Raw genomic sequence first — 21288 nt, 5'->3', positions numbered from 1 at the left:
CCGGGCAGAAGGGGCCAGGAGCCAGCGCAGCACGGCAATGAACGGCAAAAAACGCAGCGCGTTTAACACCATCCCCGCCCCGGCCGGGAGCTAACGCGCGGCTCGGCAGCCCTCAGCCCCCAACACAGACAGCGCCCCCGCCGCCCACGGGGAGGGTCTCGTACCCCCCCTCCCAGCAAACATCCCAGCTCCATCCAGCAGAATGCACGCATCGCCTCTCGCTCTGATCAAGCCTTCGAAAACCAGTGGTCAAGCCTTCGAAAGCCAGCATCGCCAGGCACGCCTGCTGCCCGGGAGCAGCCTGCCGCACGCTGCCTCTCACTGCACAGAAAGCTTTTCTGCGAAGAGGGTGTTCGGTATTTTACAGGCAATTCCAAGCGTGCTTTAGCTGCCAAGGACACCACGTACAGCGAGACTCCGCATGCACTCAGCACTTTACAGATACTCAACAGCTGATGGGAACTGTGTGACTACTGTATTCTGTACAATAATGAGTATGAATCAAACCAAAGAGTTGACAGTACAATGAAAGAGTTAAAAGTGTTTTTCTTAAAAATTGTTTTGGACTTAGTATTGAACTCCTTTGACTAAAAAAAAAAATAATAAAAATGCTGCTTTTTTCCTTGTCAGGCTGTAGCCTCAAAAAAAGCAATTAGTCCATCTTGATCACAGCCATCCAGAATTTCCAGAAGAAGAGGAACTTTAGTTTTCACATTAGTGCCTTTAAATTTAAATTTATCTATGAAGAGATCCGTAATCATACCTGCAAAGGTAAAAATCCCAAGATTTATTATTTGCCTTGTTTTCATTATGAGGTATCTCTACTTTTAAGTCATTCTTATATACCCACTATTCTAGTCGATTCGGGGTTTAGAGACAAGGACTCTTTCTAAACTTGATGTTTTAAACAATGATTTCATTTTAAACAAGCCCAAAACGCTGTCAGAACAGCCCGGATTCCAGCTCCATCCTGAAGCATGTATTTCTGCCTTAAATTAACCACATCTGAAACACTAAATAGAGAGGAATTATCACAGGATGGGTAATGTGGGCTCTGCTTAGCGCTGTATACACACAGGCTTATTAAAGCCGGTGCCTGGCAGATTCCCCAGGCAGAAAGCTGTACAGGCAGCACCAGGGAAGGTTACATCGTTTCCTTCACTAAACTAGATGATCTAGGAGTCTCTCCACCCCATGTGCATTTTTCTGTTTTTCTGCCCTCTTGCAAAACTTAACCACTCAGAATTGCTCATTTACCCTGTAAGCATTCTTAAATGCCATCCTGAATTTGAATACAATCCTTAATCATGTCCAGAAAGACAACGATCATCCAAATATAGGAAGCTATTAAACAAAAAATTGAAAAGTCACTGGCATATAATTCTGGTATTTTTGTTCTCAGTGACACGCTTGTGATGCCAAATCAATTTTAGAAGTTTTTGGGTGACCAGTTCTTGAGAACCTCAAGAGTTACTCAGATTTGTAGTAGCATACAAGCCATTTTCAGTATGTCCTAAGTTTTACTGCCTCACCTCTGACTTCAGATTTGTATGATCAAAACCATGATGTAACTATGCAGCCTCGGCTGTATGACCAAATGGACATCCATGCTTGGCATACCTATAGCTGTCCTGAAGCTACCCAAGCCCATCCACTTACCACATTATTTCAATCCTGCTAATACTGACTCCATAAGTCTTTCAGTCATGTCCAGCATGCTCTCTGGACATTGAGCTGCATTTAAATAAAAGTTAGAACTGATCAACTCATCAACAAACCGTAAAGTCTCTCGAGATGTGCAGGTTGCCTCTTGTATTCCTCGAGCAGCTGATCTGCCTCTTCCAAAATGCTGCGGTACTTTGGTAGCAGGAAGTCCACATTTCCTTCATGAACTTGTAATTCCTCAAAGATATTTTAAATCATAAGAATTAAGAGCAGTTAAGCATCATAAGAGAGCATAAAAGCAAGAAGAGATTAAGCTTGGGTCTAACAGGAGGAAGTGCTCTCAGAGGCAAGACAATCCCCTTCTAAACTGGCAAGAGTTATTTTCCAGGTGCCTCGTTTTCTAGCCGTCTGATGAAATGCCAGATGTTACTTGTCACTTCATAGACTAGATTTTCAAAATCCTGCATATTACAGCCTCCAGCTCTGAGTTCCTGTCAGAACAGGATCACACGCAGCCCAGCCCTCTGCAGAATCAAGACTGATGAAGGCTTAAAGCCTTCACCGGGCCTTCATTTTTAGAATAAGTAAGCTCCTAGAAAGTATAGCACATGCTAAAGACTGAAGGTAAAAACCAAACTCTGAAAGTATCACTGAATTCGTGGCAGCAAGAAGTTTTAAAGACTTCTCTAAAATGCCCTGGGGTCTACCATCAGACCAGCTTCAGATGGTCGATAGTATAGATCTTTTTATCCTCCATAGAAAGACTGTTCTTGTCTAGATGAAAGGTAATTATGCTGTGCGTCGTGAACTTGCTGGGATAACAGCCTTCATCAATCATATTATTTTACTACCTATGAATAAGATATTAACCAAAAAATGACTGACAAAAAGGCTTGTCAAAGATTTGCTGACTCAAAAAAGCCTACAAGCGAGATGTGCAACATCATTATTATTGTATAAACATAACATGCAGTAAGAATAAATTCTCTATTATTCTCTGCCTCTCAGATTTGCTAAATCAAGCCCAAGCAAAATACTTTCAGTGGTAATGAAGATACATGCTATTCTCACAGGCAGTCAGGTTTTTTTATTAACTACAGAACTCTGACAGCCGGTATTTGGTTCCCCCAAAGGACAAGAGAGAACTGGCTGCCCATTTTCACCCACTCCCCAAATAAATACCAAAAGACATGACGGCAAGTTGGCTGCTGGAAACAGTGCAAGAACTGAGACACACTGCCTAACTGGTACTTCCCAAAGACTAACCGTTGAGGAGGAGGGTATTAGATAGGGGGGTATTAAGGTATTAAGCAAAGAGTACAAAGCAAATAATTCAGAAATTATGACACACTGGGACGAAGTTCCAAAGCAAAGAAGTCGCATCTGGCCTGGATGATCATTCTCAGATCTAAAAAACTTTTGCAGGTTAGTGGAAAGAGACACAGAAGGAACTGGAAAATAACAGCAGGCAGAAAGAGAATGTTAGGTGATAAAGCTGGCTGCCTTTTACTGTCCGATTTAGGCATCCTCAACATCAGTCAGTAATCCTACATGTTATTCACTAGCTACACAGCACAAATGGGAATTTGCCTCAAAGAAGTCTGTCTCCTGGATAATTAAAATACATGTTCTGGGAACAGAAACGGAACAGATACCAGTATGACACACATCTGGCTTAAGCCATACAGCTTGGTATCTGACAGCATAATACCGCATAAAAATCCCTTCATGGGAGTTCAGGTACTTACCCTTAAAGCATCTATTAAGTGAACCTTCTTGGCCAACAGCTGCTGATATTCTAATTTAGGGTGGATAAGCTTTAATGTGTGCCTCACAGATTCTTCATTTATGTCTAGTAGGGAGTGAAAAAAAACCCAACAACCCAACAAGCAAATGAATACTACATATTCCATTTATGAGAATATAAAATGAAGTCAAGGACAACAAAACAGAAACAAAAGTTTTACCATATGATATGTTGAGATTAATCTTCCTTTTAGTAGCCTCTTTGGAAAGCACATCTTTTAGGATGGATATTGTAGAAATGTTGTCAGACTTGAAACATCCCTCACCTTTTCTATAAAGGAAGAAAAACTTTAAAAGAACAAACTTAAATGCACATCCATGCATTAGATTTGTCCCTATGTTCTAACAGAAGGCCTGTAAATCAATGCCCAAATCGAAGAAAACCACCTCTGTAAAGGTCGCAACGATTCTCCATGTATCGGGTGGCTCTATACACACCTACGTTATTCCCTTCTTCCCAGCATAATCTTGACACAGAACAGTTTGTTCCAGTAAAGAAGACACAGTGGTGTACACAAATCTTGAAGTTGTTATCCTTACTGTGTGGCACAAAGGTCATTCAAGTGAGATTCCTGACTGTATTCATTCCTCCTAAGTTTTATCATTGCAATACCTTGAAGCAAAACAGCAAGCTTCGATACCAGAAGGGGAAAAAAAATACTCTCCCTTTCCCCACAAAAAAATCACCACCCAACAGCTTTCTACATTATGAGTAGACAAGATGTATGGCAGGCTGGGAGCAGGCTGCAATCTGTACAATTACAACAATTATTTTTCCCCTGCTTTATAGTTCCATTTTCAGGCGGGCATATATGACTTGCTGAAGGAAGATGTAATTAAATTGAGAACACAGTATTAAACACAGAAATAGTATTTGATTAATATAAATTGCAGAAAAAGGTTTTCAGCTCAATGCTTATCACATTTTTGTTTGCATGTGCATTAAATACCTTTTAAGTTATTTCTGCTCCACAAAACAAAAAAGGAAGTTAGAAAACAACAGGCATTACACAGTATTTTCACTATATTAGTTAGCTATGTTCCTTAAATTCTAAAAGCAAGCCATCATCTCAAAAAATCTATCAAGCCTTTCTGCCCTGGCAATTTTGTTTTTTGGACCAGCTTCAAGAAAAACCCTATTCAAGTTACAGATGGCATCATTACCAGATAGTTCTCACTCCTGGCAAAGTTTGACAACCCTTTTTAAAAAGACTCCCGTCTTCTTTAATGGGAGTTTTGATGGGGATGAGAGTGGAGAGGTACATGTATGAAATGGTACTTGCAGACTGGTAAAGAATGAAAAAGACAAAAGGCCCAGCACAGTCACATTGCGCTTTAGTAATAATTGTATCTTACCTGTAAGTACTTTCAAGCTGTGTACCCAGGAAGGTGTTCTGAAAATAAAAGGTGATACTTTCTCCAGCGGGAGTCTTTTCAGGCACCTCAGGCAAGCAAAACACAACCCACGAGTGAATTTCAGCAAAGCTGAACTGGCCTTTGAGCGTCAGTGTATTCATGGGTCTGTGACATTATGAAATTAAAAAAAAACAACCAAACAAACAAAAACCCAACAGTTAGTAATTATGATGGAAGGGCACTGTCACTGCACTGGTTATCCACATGAAAAAAGTTTAGTTCCACACAGTGGTTTCCTTTTAATCAACTCCCTGTACAAGGTCAGGTACCTTGCAAAGTAGTTAAGTGCTGTGGATTACGGCTACTTTTCAGTATTTCAAGAAGCTATGCAGACATTCAAATTTTATCTCCTACTTGGCATGTCAGAACTGGATAAGAAACTAGCTGGAAGTTTTTGACATACCTTGTTTCAAGCTGTTAAACCTGAAACTTATGACCATGGCAAATATGACTAAGAGCCTCAACGGCCTCCCATGCTATAAACCACAGGCATAACACTTGTATCAAGAACGAGGCGCAATGGAGCTCATTTGCACACAAAAGCATTTGGTATCATTCCTTCAATCTATCAGCTTTGTTTTGAAGCAAAGCAATGCCTTGGTGGCAACAGAAGGTGTTAACTGAGGGTGGGGGAAAAATATCAAGCAGGAACTGCATAAAATACTGGGTTCCTAACAGAGAGATAAGCAGGGGTGGGGGAAGTCTTGGCTCAGTTCTGGAGCCAAATTAAGCTATAGGAAAAAATTACATTAAAAGGGTGGAGGGGAGAATGAGGCTGAAACTGAGCCTGTGGTTACTAGTCCAGGGGAGCTTCCTTTCTACCACACCCTCAGCTCTATCAACACATGTGGCTATGCTATAACCCAGGTCAGTAAAATGAAAAATGACCTGAAAACAGGGATTAAGAACAGCAAGGAAAGCAGGAACCCATCAAACCCACACATTCTGTCAGAAAACCCGTAAAATGGGCTCAAAACTGTAGGTTAGGAGTTAGAAATGACATACTCAAGTTCATAGAATCAAAGTTGTAACAACCGGATTTTGACAGTTTTTCAAGAGAAAAAGGCATTGATTTTTTCTTTGCAAATACCTGTCGTGGTCAATAGAATGAGTTCTCTGATGAAGTGAAAGTGGTTTAATTTGATATTGATGAACTTGGCAGGTTTTTGGTTGAATCCTTGGTGTTACATATGCTTGAAGTGTCCCATACTGTCCTTCAATTGATCGAACCTGCAGAAATAAAAGCAGAGCCCAGAAAAAAGAACAAAAGGGAACAGATTAAGTTATCGTGACTTGGAAAATTGGTGGGTATTCAAAACAGATTAAAGAAAGACTGTAATACTTCAAGAATATTTAGAGTACTGTATTTACTTGATAGTGCTATTATAAATAGAGCAGATCAAAAATGTTTTAGAACTAGATGAAGTAGTGGCCAATGAAATGCTGCTGTATTAAATGAATGAAATTTTAAGTAAAGAAAAACCACTAACTTACTTTCCGGTCAGTTAAAATAAAAAGTCTGTAATTTGTGTTGAATTCTTCAGTGGCTTGCCCTGGTTTTGGCTGGGATAGAGTTAATTTTCTTCTTAAACTGGTACAATGCTGTGTTTTGGACTTGGTATGAAAATAATGTTGATAACACACTCATGTTTTAGTTGTTGCTAAGTAGTGCTTGTGCTAAATCAAGGACTTTACAAGTTTCCTGTGTTGGCCAGTGAGCAGATGCACAAGAAGTCGGGATGGGACACAGCCAGGACAGCTGACCTCAACTGGCCAAAGGGATGTTCCAGACCATGGGATGTCATGTTTAGTATATAAACTGGGGGGAGCTGGCCTGGCCAATCTCTCCTTGGGGATTGGCTAGGCATCATTCAGCAGGTGGTGAGCAACTGTATAGTGCATCACTTAATTTCTACTCCCACCCGCCTTGTTTCAGTCCTCTCTCTTTATCTCTCCTTTTCATTACAATTTTTGTCGCTGTTACTATTACGATTATTATTATGTTTTATTTCAATTGTTAAATTGTTCTTATCTCAACCCATGAGTTTTACCTTTTTTAGATTCCCCTCCCCATCCCACCACAGGGGTTGTCAGGGAGTGAGCCGTCAGCTGTGTGGTACTTAGTTGCTGGCTGGGATTAAACCACCACAGGCCCCATTAGTATTGTTTTGGGTTTTCTTCAGTTATGGAAAAAATAACATTCTGTAGCAGTTAGGAGCCAAGAACAGATCAAAGAATTTAAGAGTAAACTGAATTTCACAATATGTGTTCACCTCTTCATAACATTCCTGAGCTATTTTTGGAAAAGTAAGGGGCCAGATTTAAGTTAAAGTCTCAGAATGCCCAACAAGCAGGACGTAAAAACACGTTCAAGACACAGTGCGCACTCTCCACACCTCTGAGGACACAGCAATGCATCAATCACTTCTCTGCTGAGATCAGTTAGGCAGCCTGCAGTAAGAAGCCTGCCACTCACACAGAACTGCCAAGAAACAGGAGTGTCCCACCTACAGCACCAACACAGCTGTGAAAGTAGGCAGGAGAGCTACCGAAATAGCTTCGTACAAACAAAAGAGCAGACCGGACTTCAAGTACAGGTTTGCTTTATAACCTTGGTTACACTTCTATTTTACAGGGTCTCAGAAGTCAAAAAAAGCACCGTTTTGTAGGAAGACATCCACATCAATGTTTTTAATAAAATCTAGTAAGTAAAGAATTCTCTTCGGAAGTAAAATCACCAAGACTTAAAGGCTGTATTGTCTGCGTGTGCACAGACGAAATACATGAAAATGAGCTCCGGGTGGCAGGTGTAAATCACTGGAGACCCTCAATGTGTTGCAGCAAGGTGGCAGTAGAACCTGCGCAGACTGAATCCATCATATCAGGATCCAAATGCAACACTGGTAGTACAGTGTTTTGATAATACACTGTGTTACGATGACACACTACAGCAAGTTTATAAAGGCTTTTTTTGTGGGAGAGTGAAAAAAACCCTCTTTTTGTGTATCGTGAATGCATTTGAATAATTTTTTCTTGAGCTATTTACCTCTTTACCTAGCATCTTCAATATTACAGGTGGCCACGGTCACAACACTAAATTAAGAGAACTGAGACACAGGGAGATAAAGAGACCTGCTCAGAACCAGTAAGCACACTAACAGCATTTCTTAAGAAGGGGATCTGGAAAATAAGAGTCTTAATTCTGCACACTAGGTCCATTATTGCAACCTCACCAAAAAACAGTTAACCATCCCCAGCTTCCCTACATTTGGTGCATCTTATGCAGGCTTAAATTTCTAATGGTAATCTTTTGACTGAGAGTTTTACATAAATGAACACATATCAGAATAGGAGGCTGTAGAGTTAGGCGACAACATGAAGAGAAAACGTAGAGCCTGTGTGCATGTGGAGGACCTTCCTAATTATGACTTCCTTCCTTATTTCCCCTGGTGACAGCCACAAAACACATGAATTTAGTGGATCGTTAAAAATAAACCCCAAAACATTCACATGTCTTTAGTAAAATAAACATAGAACAACCGGATTTGCTTCCTCTCCAAACCACAAATCCAGCCTATATTCCCTGGTTACTTCCCAGCATAACTTCCTTCAAACACTTCCAGGGACAAACAGTGCCAGAGCTTGCTTTCCCACGCCTCTCTCCACCAAGTTCCATACACTGTCTCCAGAACCCAGTACTTTCACAATCTGCAATTTTCCAGCTGCTTTTTTCTTAGGGACACGCAAGAAGGATCCAGGCTCTCCCCTGAAGTAACACACTTTTAGAAGCCTCTGGAAACCCTACAGGAAAATATAAAGCCCCGGAGTAGAAAGTCCAGAGGAAACAAGAAGCAGCAGAAATTGGACTGATCATTCGCTCAGGGTAAGCGGTCAGTCTGGGTAAAGATCTCTCCATTCCTAAGCAAACATCCATATAACCATTAATTTATTACAGAAAATATTTCGGAGCATTTTACCTTAAGTTCAAGCCTTGTAGTATTTGCTTGGCATCGGTATGTTGCAAGAAGGAAATTGCTATTTGGCTGTAAACAGCAAAAAACCAGAAAAATAGTAAGAAACAACTCTCTTGATTTACAAAAGCTCTACTGGGCTGTTTTAACCGTAGACATGTACAGCAAAGTTTCTGCTATTTATGTACAGCTATTTTACAAAAGTTAAATACAAAAAAGTAATCTTTGGTTCCCTTGAATATTCTGATTCATTTTAAGTATGGTAGAATTTAAAAGATTTCTCTATATAAGGAGAAATCAACTGAAGCCCCTTATAAGCTTTAATACCACCACAAAAATGACATAGGTATCTACTTTTCATCTGAAGAATGCATGTCAGCCTGCCCCACTCATCTGCAATACTAGTCCAACATCCAAAAACTAGTAACAGATCAGTAAGAAAACAAACCCCAAAAAGCTAAATTAATAATCATAAATTAAAAGAAACGTAAAATAAAAACTTGATTTCTGAAAACTCCAGCGTAGACTAACGAATGTGCAAACAGCTCTTGAAACTAAAATACTTAAGAGGACTATTACAAGGAAAAGGACTTCACAGATTCTGATAATGCTAAGGTAGTTTCTGGATTTTCCCCCTGGCCCTACGCATTATTAGTAACTCTGTAAGTAAGTTTATTATATAAAAAATGCACTTAAACATATGACTCCCCAAACAGCAGAATATTCACATTCTAAAGTGATTTTTAAGAGACAAGCTAAGTATGAAACACAATGTTTTTCATCTACATTACTTTGAAGTAAATATACATATGTGTGTGATACTGGCAAATCCAGAGAAGGAAAAAGCAATCATGCATGTGTCTTTTGCATTCGTGATCAGGCAGAAAAAAAGCAAGCAGTTGCTCCTGGATCCTCTTGCACACGTTTAGCTTTGCCTTAGGTCAGCACCTATTACTAACTCCTCATTCTGCAGCATCTCTAACAAAGCTGAGCTCTCCAAAATTACCAAATGAGTAATTTAACTCAATATATTTAATATATTACAAATATACAAGTCCCAATTCTATTTTTACCATACAGTATTAAGAGCTTTCATCATGCGATCTCTATAAATATCATCTGTTTTGTTTCACTTACCTCAGAATCACAGCTGCTAAAACTAACAACAGCAGAATTTTTATCCACATCCAGCAAGTCTATTGGGACATCACTCTGCAGAACACGTGAAGATGGGAAAATAAAGAGCTTAAGTGCCAGCGTAGCTTCTAATGCATTTATCTTCTAACTGTCATCACTTATTTTAATAAGGGAGAGGCAATGACTGCTTCATCCAACAGACATGCAGCTTACTACTTAACCCTGGAGTAACATGATGATCTTTTATTTCCTTATGGATTCCTGAACTCTTGTGTGTCCAGCTTACAACAACTACAGTATAAGATGTGCAATTATCTTTCGGACGTGAAAGTATACTTCATTTACATGCCTGACAGATATTCATGATTGAAGTGTTTCCATGTTTCAATAGGGGGATTACAATATTCGTTCAAGAAATGAAGTATCTTCCTTTTAACATAATTGTTAATGATCCTTTTACTTACAGTAACGCTTCTGACACAGACTACTTCTTATCTAGATGTCATTTCACTAGAATTAAAATTTAATCTAATACTGTTTTAAAAATTAGATCAAAGGGTATTCAAATGATCAATTACTTAATTTGGTGCTGCTTTGTAACTCCACTGAAGTATCAGGAAACACTGATAAATACACAACATACTTCTTAAAACAGAATTTTGAAAGCAGTTTTATTGTCTTCTCACAGCAGAGGAATATCAAATACTGCTTTCTATTTCTTTAAAGAAGAAGCCAGTTCTAAACTCTACAGTAAATTCAGGGATAGATTAAACAATTTTATTATTCCTCACTCAGCTATGGAAACAGCAGGTATTACAGAGCTGCATATTAGCTGTAGCTTCACAGTGCTCCAGTAACATCCTTAATAAAAATAAGATTCTTATTAAGAAGTGAAAAATAAAATCCGACAGTAGCACTCTCCCACGTGTTATGGCAAATTCACCTCACAAATTCCTCCTTGTCAAATTTTTCTCCCCATGCATATCCCCAAAGAAAGCAATTCAGTACCACCACTCTTTCTGACTACCAAAGATAACATTAATTGCTGCTGAGGCAGTAGGAGAAATAACTAATTAAGGTCACTCTACTTGGCAGGAGTATTTATCACCAACTGCACCCAAATCAGATGCTGTTCCACACTGAAAGTGCACAGGTGGCCCACACCCTTCTAAAATTAATTTTCTACTACAGAGGATACTTAACTGGGAGAGTGAGAATCTGCGCCTCGTTTAGGATATAGTGAGTTAATCCATGTTTAAATAAGGAGGGACATGCGAAAACAAGTTACATAGAAGCCTGCTAGTGCAGCAGGCATTTTGGTCTGTTTTGGTCATGTAACGTTGCTTTGTTCAATAAAGGTTTGAGTTGTATTTGGCCCCTAACAAGCCCTTACAACAGTTACTTGAACGTTACAAGGCTATACACTTCAATTCCCTCTTATAACAATGCAGACATTAAAAAAACCATATACTTCAGATACTGTAACTCAGCTTTTTGAAGCAGAAAGTCTCTGAATGTTTTATTTACATATCAAGAAAGCCAAGAAGAACAAAACCACACTCACCTGTACCAAGACATTATCTATAGCTGTCTGCACCTCCAAGATGAGGCTGTAGCTAGCATCATCCTTATTTAATGTAAACTTATCATTCACACTAAACGCAGGTACTGATGAAACAGCAGTACTGGACTGGGCAGACTGCTGGTATTTTTCACGTTCCTGAAGTACTTTAATCTGTAAGTGTTCCAACTCATTCCTAGAAAAGGGAAACCATATATAATGTCTTTGAAAAAGCAACTATAAAAGCTACCCTAGAAATTAAGTTGATTAAGCTTGCAAGGCAATCATGTTTATCTTCTGTCCACAATTTTCCAACCAGAAGTGACTGCTGACTCCCCTTCCATCTACATAAGAAAGATAAAAATTGAAGTCTATATGACATGAAAACATAGCTTCTAGCATACCTTGCCAAAAGAGATTTCTATGAGTCACAGGAAAGGACAACTTTTTTCCTTCAAGAGGACAACACATTTTGAATTATATGCTAATGACTATTTTCCTCCCATCATTTAGAGGCTATAAGCAGCATTGGAAGAAGGGAGTCTTATCTTGCTGATACAGAGGAAGAAGAAGGCCATTAAGACACCATCATGTGAGGGCAAGATAAAAGAGAGACTGTGAAATGAGGCTGCTATTCATTTCTACTTTGAAAGGGCTTGAGACTACTTCCAGATACATTAACGATATAGAAAATCTAGTGAGATACGAAGCAAAGATGACATTTCAGCTTTTAACATTTCAGTTCTTCTACTTAAATTTCTTTCTAGTGCAATTACCTTAAGGATGAAATCTTGTTCTGCATTTCTTGACTTAATTTTAGTTCTTCACCTGATCCACCTTCTCTATGGACAGGTTCTGTGGTCAGTCCTGTCAGCCAGCCTAAACCAATATATGAAGTTTATATTCCTTATAAGCTATAAATAAAAGCCTTCACTCAGCTTTTGTATGTGCGGAGCAATGTTTGTTCCAGATACTGGGTAGAGAGAATCGAGACTTGAACTTAATCTGTTCTTTTTGCTGTTGTTAATCTAGACACTGAGCATGTTTTTTTATGGGTTTAATTCTTAACTTATAGATTGGAAATCATTACTTATTCTTTTTCATGAAGCACTTCGAACAATAAATCCCTCTGTGGCAGTTTTTAACCAAGCACTTAAGTATTTTCCCACCTCTCTTTCTCCAACAAAACCTTGAATAACTGGCAGTACTATAGTTGAAAACAAAACAAAAACAAAACCTGTGCAATGTGTTTACAGCAAACTGTATGTTGCACTGTGTGTTTTGAGACTGACTGCTGCCGGTTGAAGTGTGTGTATGGAATAATCATCTTTTTGTTTACTTAATTACATTTACTTATAAACGCAAATACTAAATGATTACACCCTGACACCTCAGGTATGATATATGGACTTGAACGGGCATTTATGGCTCTAGTTACCTCATCTAATGCATGCAGACAGTAAGATAGGATTATTATTTTAAAATGTACCAGAGAAGGTGACATCCACAATCTTTCACATTCCTCAGCAAGCTACTTCAGGTACCAAAAAGGCCCAATAATGGAGCATAAACTTTAAAAAAATATCCACAGAAATCCTACGCTGCCAGGCTTCAAATCTAACTTTTACTACTCTAAGGCAGTACTTTTCCTGATCTGCCAAGATCTGCCAAACTGAAATCTACTTCACATACTACCAGAGTTTACTTTTGAAAACCTGCTTTCACTTTTTTCCTTCTTCTATGATTCTTGGATCTTTATAACACTCCCGCTGAAAGAAGCCACAAAGGGCTTTGGCCACAGTATTGCTGCAGCCTATCATACCAAAACAATTCATATGACGTGAGGTATACGAAACTTTTAATCATCCAGAGCCTATCCAAAAGAGGTACTTGAACACCATTACTTCTCAATAACTGACAACTGCATCTTGCCAAAATACATGAATTTGAATACGAAAGGTTTCAGTAAGCTGATTTTTCAGCACTGAAGATAATCAAAGATAGAAAATTTACAATCTTTTAGCTCCCAGCAGTTAACATATGTAGCATATTTACCAGGGCCTCTGCAACAGCCAGGCCAATAGCTTGAATCCTACAGAGGGGCTGCTGAGATGCCTCACATGGGGAAGCTTTATTTTCTACTGAAAGCAAAATCAGCCCCACTTAAAGCCCTGTGAAGCTGAAAGGGAAGGAAATTTATGTAAAAGGCAGGAAAACAACAACAGCAAAAAAACCATATCATATTGTTTTTAATACAAAAAATCATAAATAATTCCTTTGGACATAACATATTAGTTATTTCATCAGTTAGGCAGCAGTCTATTCCAGAGAATAACCAGCCACTGTGTGACATGGTGGAACACATGAGTACCTCACAATATAAAACCACAGTTTCAGTGTAGGAAACATTTTTTTGAAGTGTAAATATTAAATTAGAAGACGTCTTTTGAACAAAACATTATCCTGGTTCCGATCAGAACAAAAATGTCAAAGAGATGTGCGCTGTGCTAACAACATAGCCTACTTCATTTTTATCACATCATCGTACATGACATTTACTAGGTAAATGATAGGAAGCTTACCTGAGTATGTGGATGCTAGAATTTCATCATACCCATCTTTTCCTACACAGCCACCCTGGATTGATGCAATACTCTCTGACAAAGCCTTCAAATAAAGACATTCAAGCAGAGGGAAATATCACTGCACTCGTCGTAGAAGTCTGGGGGGGGTGGGTGGGTTGCAGGAGTTTAAGAGTTGTGCTCCTCCTATCTACCTACATAGATGTACAATATCTAGACCTACAAAAATCAGGGTGTTTTAAAAAATGCATCCTGATTCTACTCTGCATAACAAAGACATAAAAAAGCAGTTTAAATCAAAACACTGCTGGACAATATTTTTCCAGCAGGAATTTGCAATCTGACTGAAGGCTGAAATAATCTCTATGGATCAAATCTAGTATTTTAAACAAGTCATAACCAAAATAATTATGCTCAGTAAAGTCCTGAGAGCTTATTAGTATTTCACATATAAAACACAGATTATACATATCATAGGTTTGTTTTTTCACTGAGAGAGAAGCACTCTCTTAGGTTTCACCCAGGAGATGCTTCAGTAGTCAACAGAGCCAGAACTTTTAACATACCCTCTACATAATTTTTATTTTTGCTCAAATCAAGACTACCCCCCTTTCTAGTTCTTAAATATTACAATATTGCTTTGGAGTTCCTATTGTCAACATTGGAGAGCTCATCAAATTAATAACAAACCACACATTTTAGTAGTGGTGGTCTAATAAGTTTTGAAATACAGATTTTTTTTTTAATTCATTTTTACAGCAATGAAGAGTATGATGCGGGCTTACATGATCATATCGAAGGACAGGATCATCTGCATTCTCAAAGTTATAGATTTCTAGGACTCCATCATCTCGTCCAACAAGCAATTCTTTAACTCCATCTCCCAGAATGTCAAAACTATCAATACATAAGATACCTAATGAAAAAACCACACCAAACCCGTTTACTTCATTTGTATTCATTTTTGACGCAATAATACACAGACCACATTCTGCTACACAGAAAGAGATTCTTAGTTATTTTTTAAGGTCTTATTCGTGCCATTTCTGATGAGCCCGCTAGAAGGGTGAAGTCTCTCACCTGTGCCTGAGGTTCAAGACTGAACGGCGGGTTTTACAGCAACCAATTCCAAATCAAAACCACTGAACAGAGACCCCTTCTGACGTTCAAATAGCCTGCTTCTGAGGCATTTCTTAATCTTCCTTCGTGAAACATTTCCCCAGATGAATTATTTCTCTGTCCACACTACTGTAACTTTGCCAGGTGAAGAAGCAAGCATACTTTGTTTCCCATAATTGACTTCAAGCTATTGGTAAATGGACTACTACGAATTCTGACTAAAGCAACAGAAAGAGGGTTCTGACTTGTGCCAGACCTGGACTAGGTACTGCTACTTGACATGTTAACAGACAAACCCACTACTAGCACATGTGCATGTGGAACCAGCCTGTGACAACTAATCACATCTTGATAGGAAAGACAGGGTCTGGAAGAAGGAGAAAGCAGTGAAGAAAGTTTGTACGAGAATTAATAAGAAAAATGAGACGGAATTTAACTTTTATGACTCTTTCATATGAAAAGTAAGGATATACTAGGAAGTGTTTTAAGAAAATAATCTGGCAATACCTTTTATGAGATAATGAAAATCTCTCTCTGTTTTATTCCTGGTCTTCTCCTTTGCAAAGGAGGATGAGCCAATAGAAACTGCAGAAGCAGCATACCAAGGCTAAAATAGGGAAAGTGTTATACTGCGCTCTAATCAATTAAGTCTCCTTGCGGAGCTTTAATGAAAGCCTTGTTCCATTTTCAGGGGAAAATGCTTACAATGGCTTTTTTTTTTTTTTTTTAAGTAAAAAAAAAAAAAAAAGTCTTGTAGGGAAGATGCTAACCTTTCCTCTGAAGACATTCTAAGACCACTGAACATCTAAAAAATTTGGCAGGTATATCTGCACTTAGAAATAGTCACCAAAATGATAAAAACATCAAGTAATCACATATGAATTAACTGTTCCAAATGTCACTTTAAAAATACTGTAAAAATGAAAGTATACTAAAGTACTCAAAATAATATGAACAGAAAACTCAGAGCAATACAAAATGATTAGAATTATTTATAAAAAGCGCAGAAGAATGAGAGTGTACCCATATTTATATCACATACTGACATAAGAATACTATGCCTCCAAAGTATCTATAGATTTCCCAATTACTATACTTGTAATAAAGCCTCAGATATGCTGAAAAGCTGAAGAGTGAGAGACTGAGACACATACCTCCTCTCTTTTTTTCATTTCCAATTTCCCACTTAGGTATAGGCTTGGAACTAGTAATCTGGGTAAGACCCAGTTTACCATCAGAAGTTCCATACACAATTTCTTCTCCAGAATCACCTAAACACATAAACTGAATTTAGAATTAATAAAATCAAGTACGCCAATTTTTTTATAAAATTTAAAGTATTGTGTAGTTACACTCTACAGCCGCAAGGAAAAAGAAAATACTAGCATTAGTGTTGTGTAACAGAACCATCAGGCTTTAAAACCAAAAAGAAATACATGAAATCTGCACATGTTCTGATAATTTCTTTATGGCTGTCACTCTCCTGCATATGAATGACCCCCTGCACTGAAGTTCTGCCTAAAAAACATTCACAATCCAATATTTCAAATTTCAAAGACAGGCTATTAAATTGCCTTTACAGAAGAGAAGCAGAGATTCGTTCAGAACACACATCCAATAGTGAATGTTGTGTCAAGACTTGAGCAAACAAGAATTACTTTTCCAAACCAGCTCTGAACGTTGTTGTCACACAAACTTAACTGAAACTAAATTAAGCACCAGATTAACTCCCTAAAGCGATTTCGATCAGATTAGCAAGAAGGATGATCAAACTATTTTAAGCTTGATCCTTCCACACCTTAGTTTATGTAAGCTCTACTCAATATTCTCATCCATCCATGGATGGATGCAACTAGCGATTCTAGTTATGGAAAACCATGTGGAAGTGAAACCAAAGCCCCAAACAGACAAGGCCCCCAAAAGTCCAGTTCCTATCTACAGAATGAGACCATCTTATATCTCACTGCTTTTGTAAGACTCTTTTGTATATATTTATTTGTATGTAAGAAATAACTCTACATAGCCAGTTTTCTGTCATGTTTTTAACACCAGCTTAAAAATCAAGGAAAAATGTAATTAACAATACAAGCAATAAAAATTTTAGAATACAGTAAAATAACATTATTCAGTTACGTCTATATTCAAAATGGTGTTACCCCCATTTCCATTGTTTAGAGCGAGAACAGTAGGTGGTCCAGGGACTTCTACTTCATACAGTAAATCAGATCCCTAAAGACAAAAGAGAATCATTCTGAACGAGTTTTGTCAAAAAGAAAAAAAAACACAACTCAAAAAACAAACCCACAAACAAATCCACACCAACCAAAACAAAAAAACCACCAAACCACAAAACACCAAACACAAAACAAACTCAAACAAAACCCCACAAGCATAAGAACAAAATTATTATGGATAATATCAACTGATATGCTTCACTTACACAAACTCTCAATACCTATGGGAGAACCATTTCTAAGCCAAAACAGGGCGAAGTCTATATACATAAAACATAGGACTCTTGAAAGGTGTTACTATTAAAAATAATCCACGAATCTGTCTGGCAAATAAATTTGTTAAACCACTTAATATCACTCAGACTTGTCTCAACAGTAATTAGTGAAAGCAAGAATTCCCAAACTGATAAGAGACCTACGCATTTAATTCCCTTATGCGAGCACTTTTAGTTAGAAGGGACCAATTTTTTATCTACTTCCACCAATAAATTCTGAAGCCTATTTACAGTGGGTTTATTAATTCTCATTTTACAAGTTTAGAAAAAAGAACCCCAGCATTATAGACAGTAACACTTCCAAGTAAGATACAGTACACTTATCCTTATGATGTTTCAGCCATGCTAATAGGCTGATTTCCTTAAGAACTAGTCCAGTTCTATGGCATCAATACACAAAACATAAACAAGCAAGTATTCTGACCTGTAAAACTCTGAGGACTCTATCCTGACATGCAAGTACCGGTGTAATGCAATTCACTTTATCTACAGGAAGGCAGAGAACATCATTGATTTTATCTCCCGATAGGTAGTAGTGCTGGTCTTTGCAGTCGCAGTAATGGTTATAGATGTAGCTTGCACAAAGAAAGAGATCTGCTCCTGAAATATGCCTGAGAAAAAGAGAAGACTTCCTGTAGCATTTTCCAAGTATAGCTGCAGTGGTAAGTCTTTTAGCTTTACTATATTGCATGCACTACTGCTTGCAGATTCAAGGCATTAGCGGGCCCCGCAAGCTGTTAAAAGTTTCTTATGAATGCTAAACCTACGTGATTTCTATAGTTCTCAAATTGTCTATTTTGTTTTCAGGTAAAATCCTAAGAATATCCTTACAGAAATTTCATTAATGTATTTTGATGATAATAATTCTTCTCAAGCCAGTTTGCAGCACCTTACAACACGATCAAAAAAAAAATTAAATTGTTCCTGCTCTGCTACAGGAAGGGTATATGGACATGATATACACTATGGCTCCACTCACCTGCATTTGCACTAAGGTGAGTGCCTCCAGACCCCTCCCAAGCCCCCCTACACTTTCTAAACTTCACCATGATTTTCTAAGTTCCTTCCTACGTGTCGTGTCACAAGCCAAAGCTGGACTGGCACTCGGTGTCACCTACAAGCATATAATATAGTAAAAAAATATTTCATAAAACCATAAGCTAACAATCTGCTATGGCTATGAAGTGCAAAATACCATACGTACATAGCTTTGATGCTTTCAGTAAGGTTAGTTTGAAATGAAAGAAACTGCTTCCCTCTTTTTGTGAAACCTCTAACTTCTGATCCTATAGCCACAAAAATTTTCTCTTGTGGTGTATTAAGAGCTCCTCCCAACTCCAGTCTTGCAATTTTTTGGCCTGGCAGTGTCTTGAACACTGGCTGTAAATAAAAAAGCCATTTTAATCATCACAGTATCATATTTATGGTAAACTTTTAACATAACGGATAATAAATCTGCTTTACAATTTCTGGCAAAACCCAGACATTATGGATTACATGCAGACAAAAATAATCTGTACGTTTCTCTTCAGAACCACAAAGTGACCAAGCTTTTTGTAAGTCAATAAATATAAAAAGCTGTAAAATATAATACGTTAAGATTTTATTATTTCAGTCTTATTTATCAATGGGAAAATTCAGCACTGCTGGCAGCTTAAGTTTTTTGTTTGTCTGTGTTTTGGTTTTCCTTACAAAAGAACACCACGCACACACTCACTCACTCATTCCTTCCAACATGTTGCATTCTTGTTCCAGAAGACTACACAGATTTCTTTGCATTATACTACAGGGTCCTTCTGAGCTAGCTATGAACTATCTTAAGGGGAACAAAAATTAATCATGAAGTGATAAAATTTTATTAAGCTAGGCATAAGTCTAGGCTCGTAAAAAGCAATCAGTTTGTCAAAACCCCCTCGGGTGACTGACTTAGTGAATCACTGCAGGTTTTTGTCCAGGAACAGTAACCGAGTGTAGGCAAGGCTTGACCCCAACTGAACTGCAGAGCAAGAGATGTTCCTGTGCTGATACACGCTAGGGTCTGACTCCACAACCGTGGAGGACCACTTGCTTGTCCAGGCGTGAAATCACATGCCCTCGTCATGGCTAGGTATCAGTCGACAGCTCTGCCTAGACACTTTCCACAGGCACCTCACTTGCCATGTCAATAAAAACAGACTTTTGAAGTTCATTAGGAAGACTATTTAAAAAATAAAATGTTAAATGGAACATTTCCACTTACCACGGCTTCCCCTTTTTTTATGCCAAAACATGTAACGACCCCATCCTGATCTCCAACAACCACCTTCAAAAGCATAATACACCGTTATTTTTTATTACATGCAAAAATGTGTTTTTTAATAGTGCTCTTCCTGTCTGAATCGTATTTTCCTGCATATAAGTAAATTCTACGTCACGTAATTTACACAGCTACCTGGCGGTATGCTTTAGATTACATGCAGACAAAAACATTTTTAGATTTTAGATGTCAGATGGGCTGCTACAGATGGGAGATGACAGCCGAGGTGCAGCAGCTGAACCCACAGCACTTACAACCCCGTTTCTGCTTCTACATACAAACGCCAGCAGCCATCAGGCGCAGCGTTCCAGAGAGGCGGATTTAGGAGCTGTTGTATTGTTGCATTGAGAATTTATTATGAAAACCAAAACCAGACTGTCATTTCTACTGAGTTTTCCTAAGTTTCCTTAAGGAAAATTTAAAAGGATGTATTTAATCTCTAAGAAGTTTAGCAAAACAGAAAAAGAGAAATAAGCAGGAGCTTCCTTGTGGTTTCAGCGATGCCTGAAGCTCGGAAAAATCCTTACTGCTCCTGGCAGTTTTCCAGACACAAATTCAGCCTTTTTTCCCCCCTATTTTCCCAAGCGTGTCGCAGCGCCGCGGCCGCCCCCGTGAGGAGCCCCCTAAGCCCCCGAGCGGAGCGGGCCGCTGGGCCGAGGGCGGGCCAGGCCCGCTACCTTCTGCGTCGCTTTCCGCCCCGACGCGGGGAGCAGCCTCATGGTCTTCTGGGCCGTCACCCCCACCTGCGGGAGACACGCTCGTTACCGGGGACGGGGCCGCGGGGCCCACCCGCCCCGGGCCGGCCCTGCCGAGGCGGCTCGGGCGGCCCGCCCGGCCCCGGCCCCCGGCAGCCGCCTCCCCGCCTCGGTCCCACCGTTCACCCCGGCGGCGCCGCCGGCAGCCCGGGCCCACCTGCAGGTAGTCGACGCGGGCCAGGCTGAGCTCCATGGCGACGGCGGGGAGCGGCCGCGGCGCCCCGCAGCTCCCGTCACCGCGGCAACTCGGCCGGCCCCCAGCCGCCCGCCCATTGGCCAGGCCTGGGGGCGGGGGGCGGGACAGCGGCGCGGCGTGCGCCGCCATTGGGCAGAGCGCTCCCGAGGGGGCGGCGGCCCGGGGCGGTGGGGCCCCCGCGGGTCCCGGGCCGCAGTACCGAGCGAGGGGCAAGACAGGCAGCACCGATACAGTCGGAATATTTTATTGAACAACGAAGCATCGGAGGCATCATT

At 39.5% G+C, this 21288-nt stretch overlaps 1 protein-coding gene across 1 annotated transcript; it reads right to left on the bottom strand.

Moving 5' to 3' along the window:
• Positions 1 to 460: 460 nt before the first annotated feature.
• Positions 461 to 21075, bottom strand: BBS7 (Bardet-Biedl syndrome 7). Its single transcript, XM_040584034.1, has 19 exons — positions 20975 to 21075; positions 20740 to 20805; positions 20006 to 20068; positions 18971 to 19146; positions 18191 to 18377; positions 17414 to 17486; positions 16412 to 16528; positions 14924 to 15054; positions 14139 to 14223; positions 12333 to 12435; positions 11560 to 11752; positions 9996 to 10070; positions 8865 to 8930; positions 5978 to 6117; positions 4828 to 4992; positions 3633 to 3742; positions 3414 to 3517; positions 1779 to 1902; positions 461 to 763 (listed from the first exon to the last, which is right to left on the bottom strand). Exons 1-19 carry the CDS (start codon positions 21008 to 21010, stop codon positions 627 to 629), a joined length of 2151 nt encoding a protein of 716 aa, XP_040439968.1. The 5' UTR covers positions 21011 to 21075; the 3' UTR covers positions 461 to 626.
• Positions 21076 to 21288: the final 213 nt, after the last annotated feature.

This window comes from Falco naumanni, chromosome 1 (genome assembly GCF_017639655.2).
Source record: "Falco naumanni isolate bFalNau1 chromosome 1, bFalNau1.pat, whole genome shotgun sequence".
Taxonomy (NCBI): Eukaryota; Metazoa; Chordata; class Aves; order Falconiformes; family Falconidae; genus Falco; species Falco naumanni.
This window is presented reverse-complemented; position numbering and strand designations above follow the sequence as displayed.

Bases quoted from the DNA above. Each gene is read 5' to 3' on its own strand.
- BBS7 (XM_040584034.1), bottom strand. From the start codon at position 21,010: ATGGAGCTCAGCCTGGCCCGCGTCGACTACCTGCAG. The intron at 8,931-9,995 runs GTAAGTGAAACA...TGCTGTTTACAG, and splicing joins TTAGCAGCTGTGATTCTGAG to CCAAATAGCAATTTCCTTCT. The intron at 4,993-5,977 runs GTATTTGCAAAG...ATAATGTCACAG, and splicing joins CATTCTATTGACCACGACAG to ACCCATGAATACACTGACGC.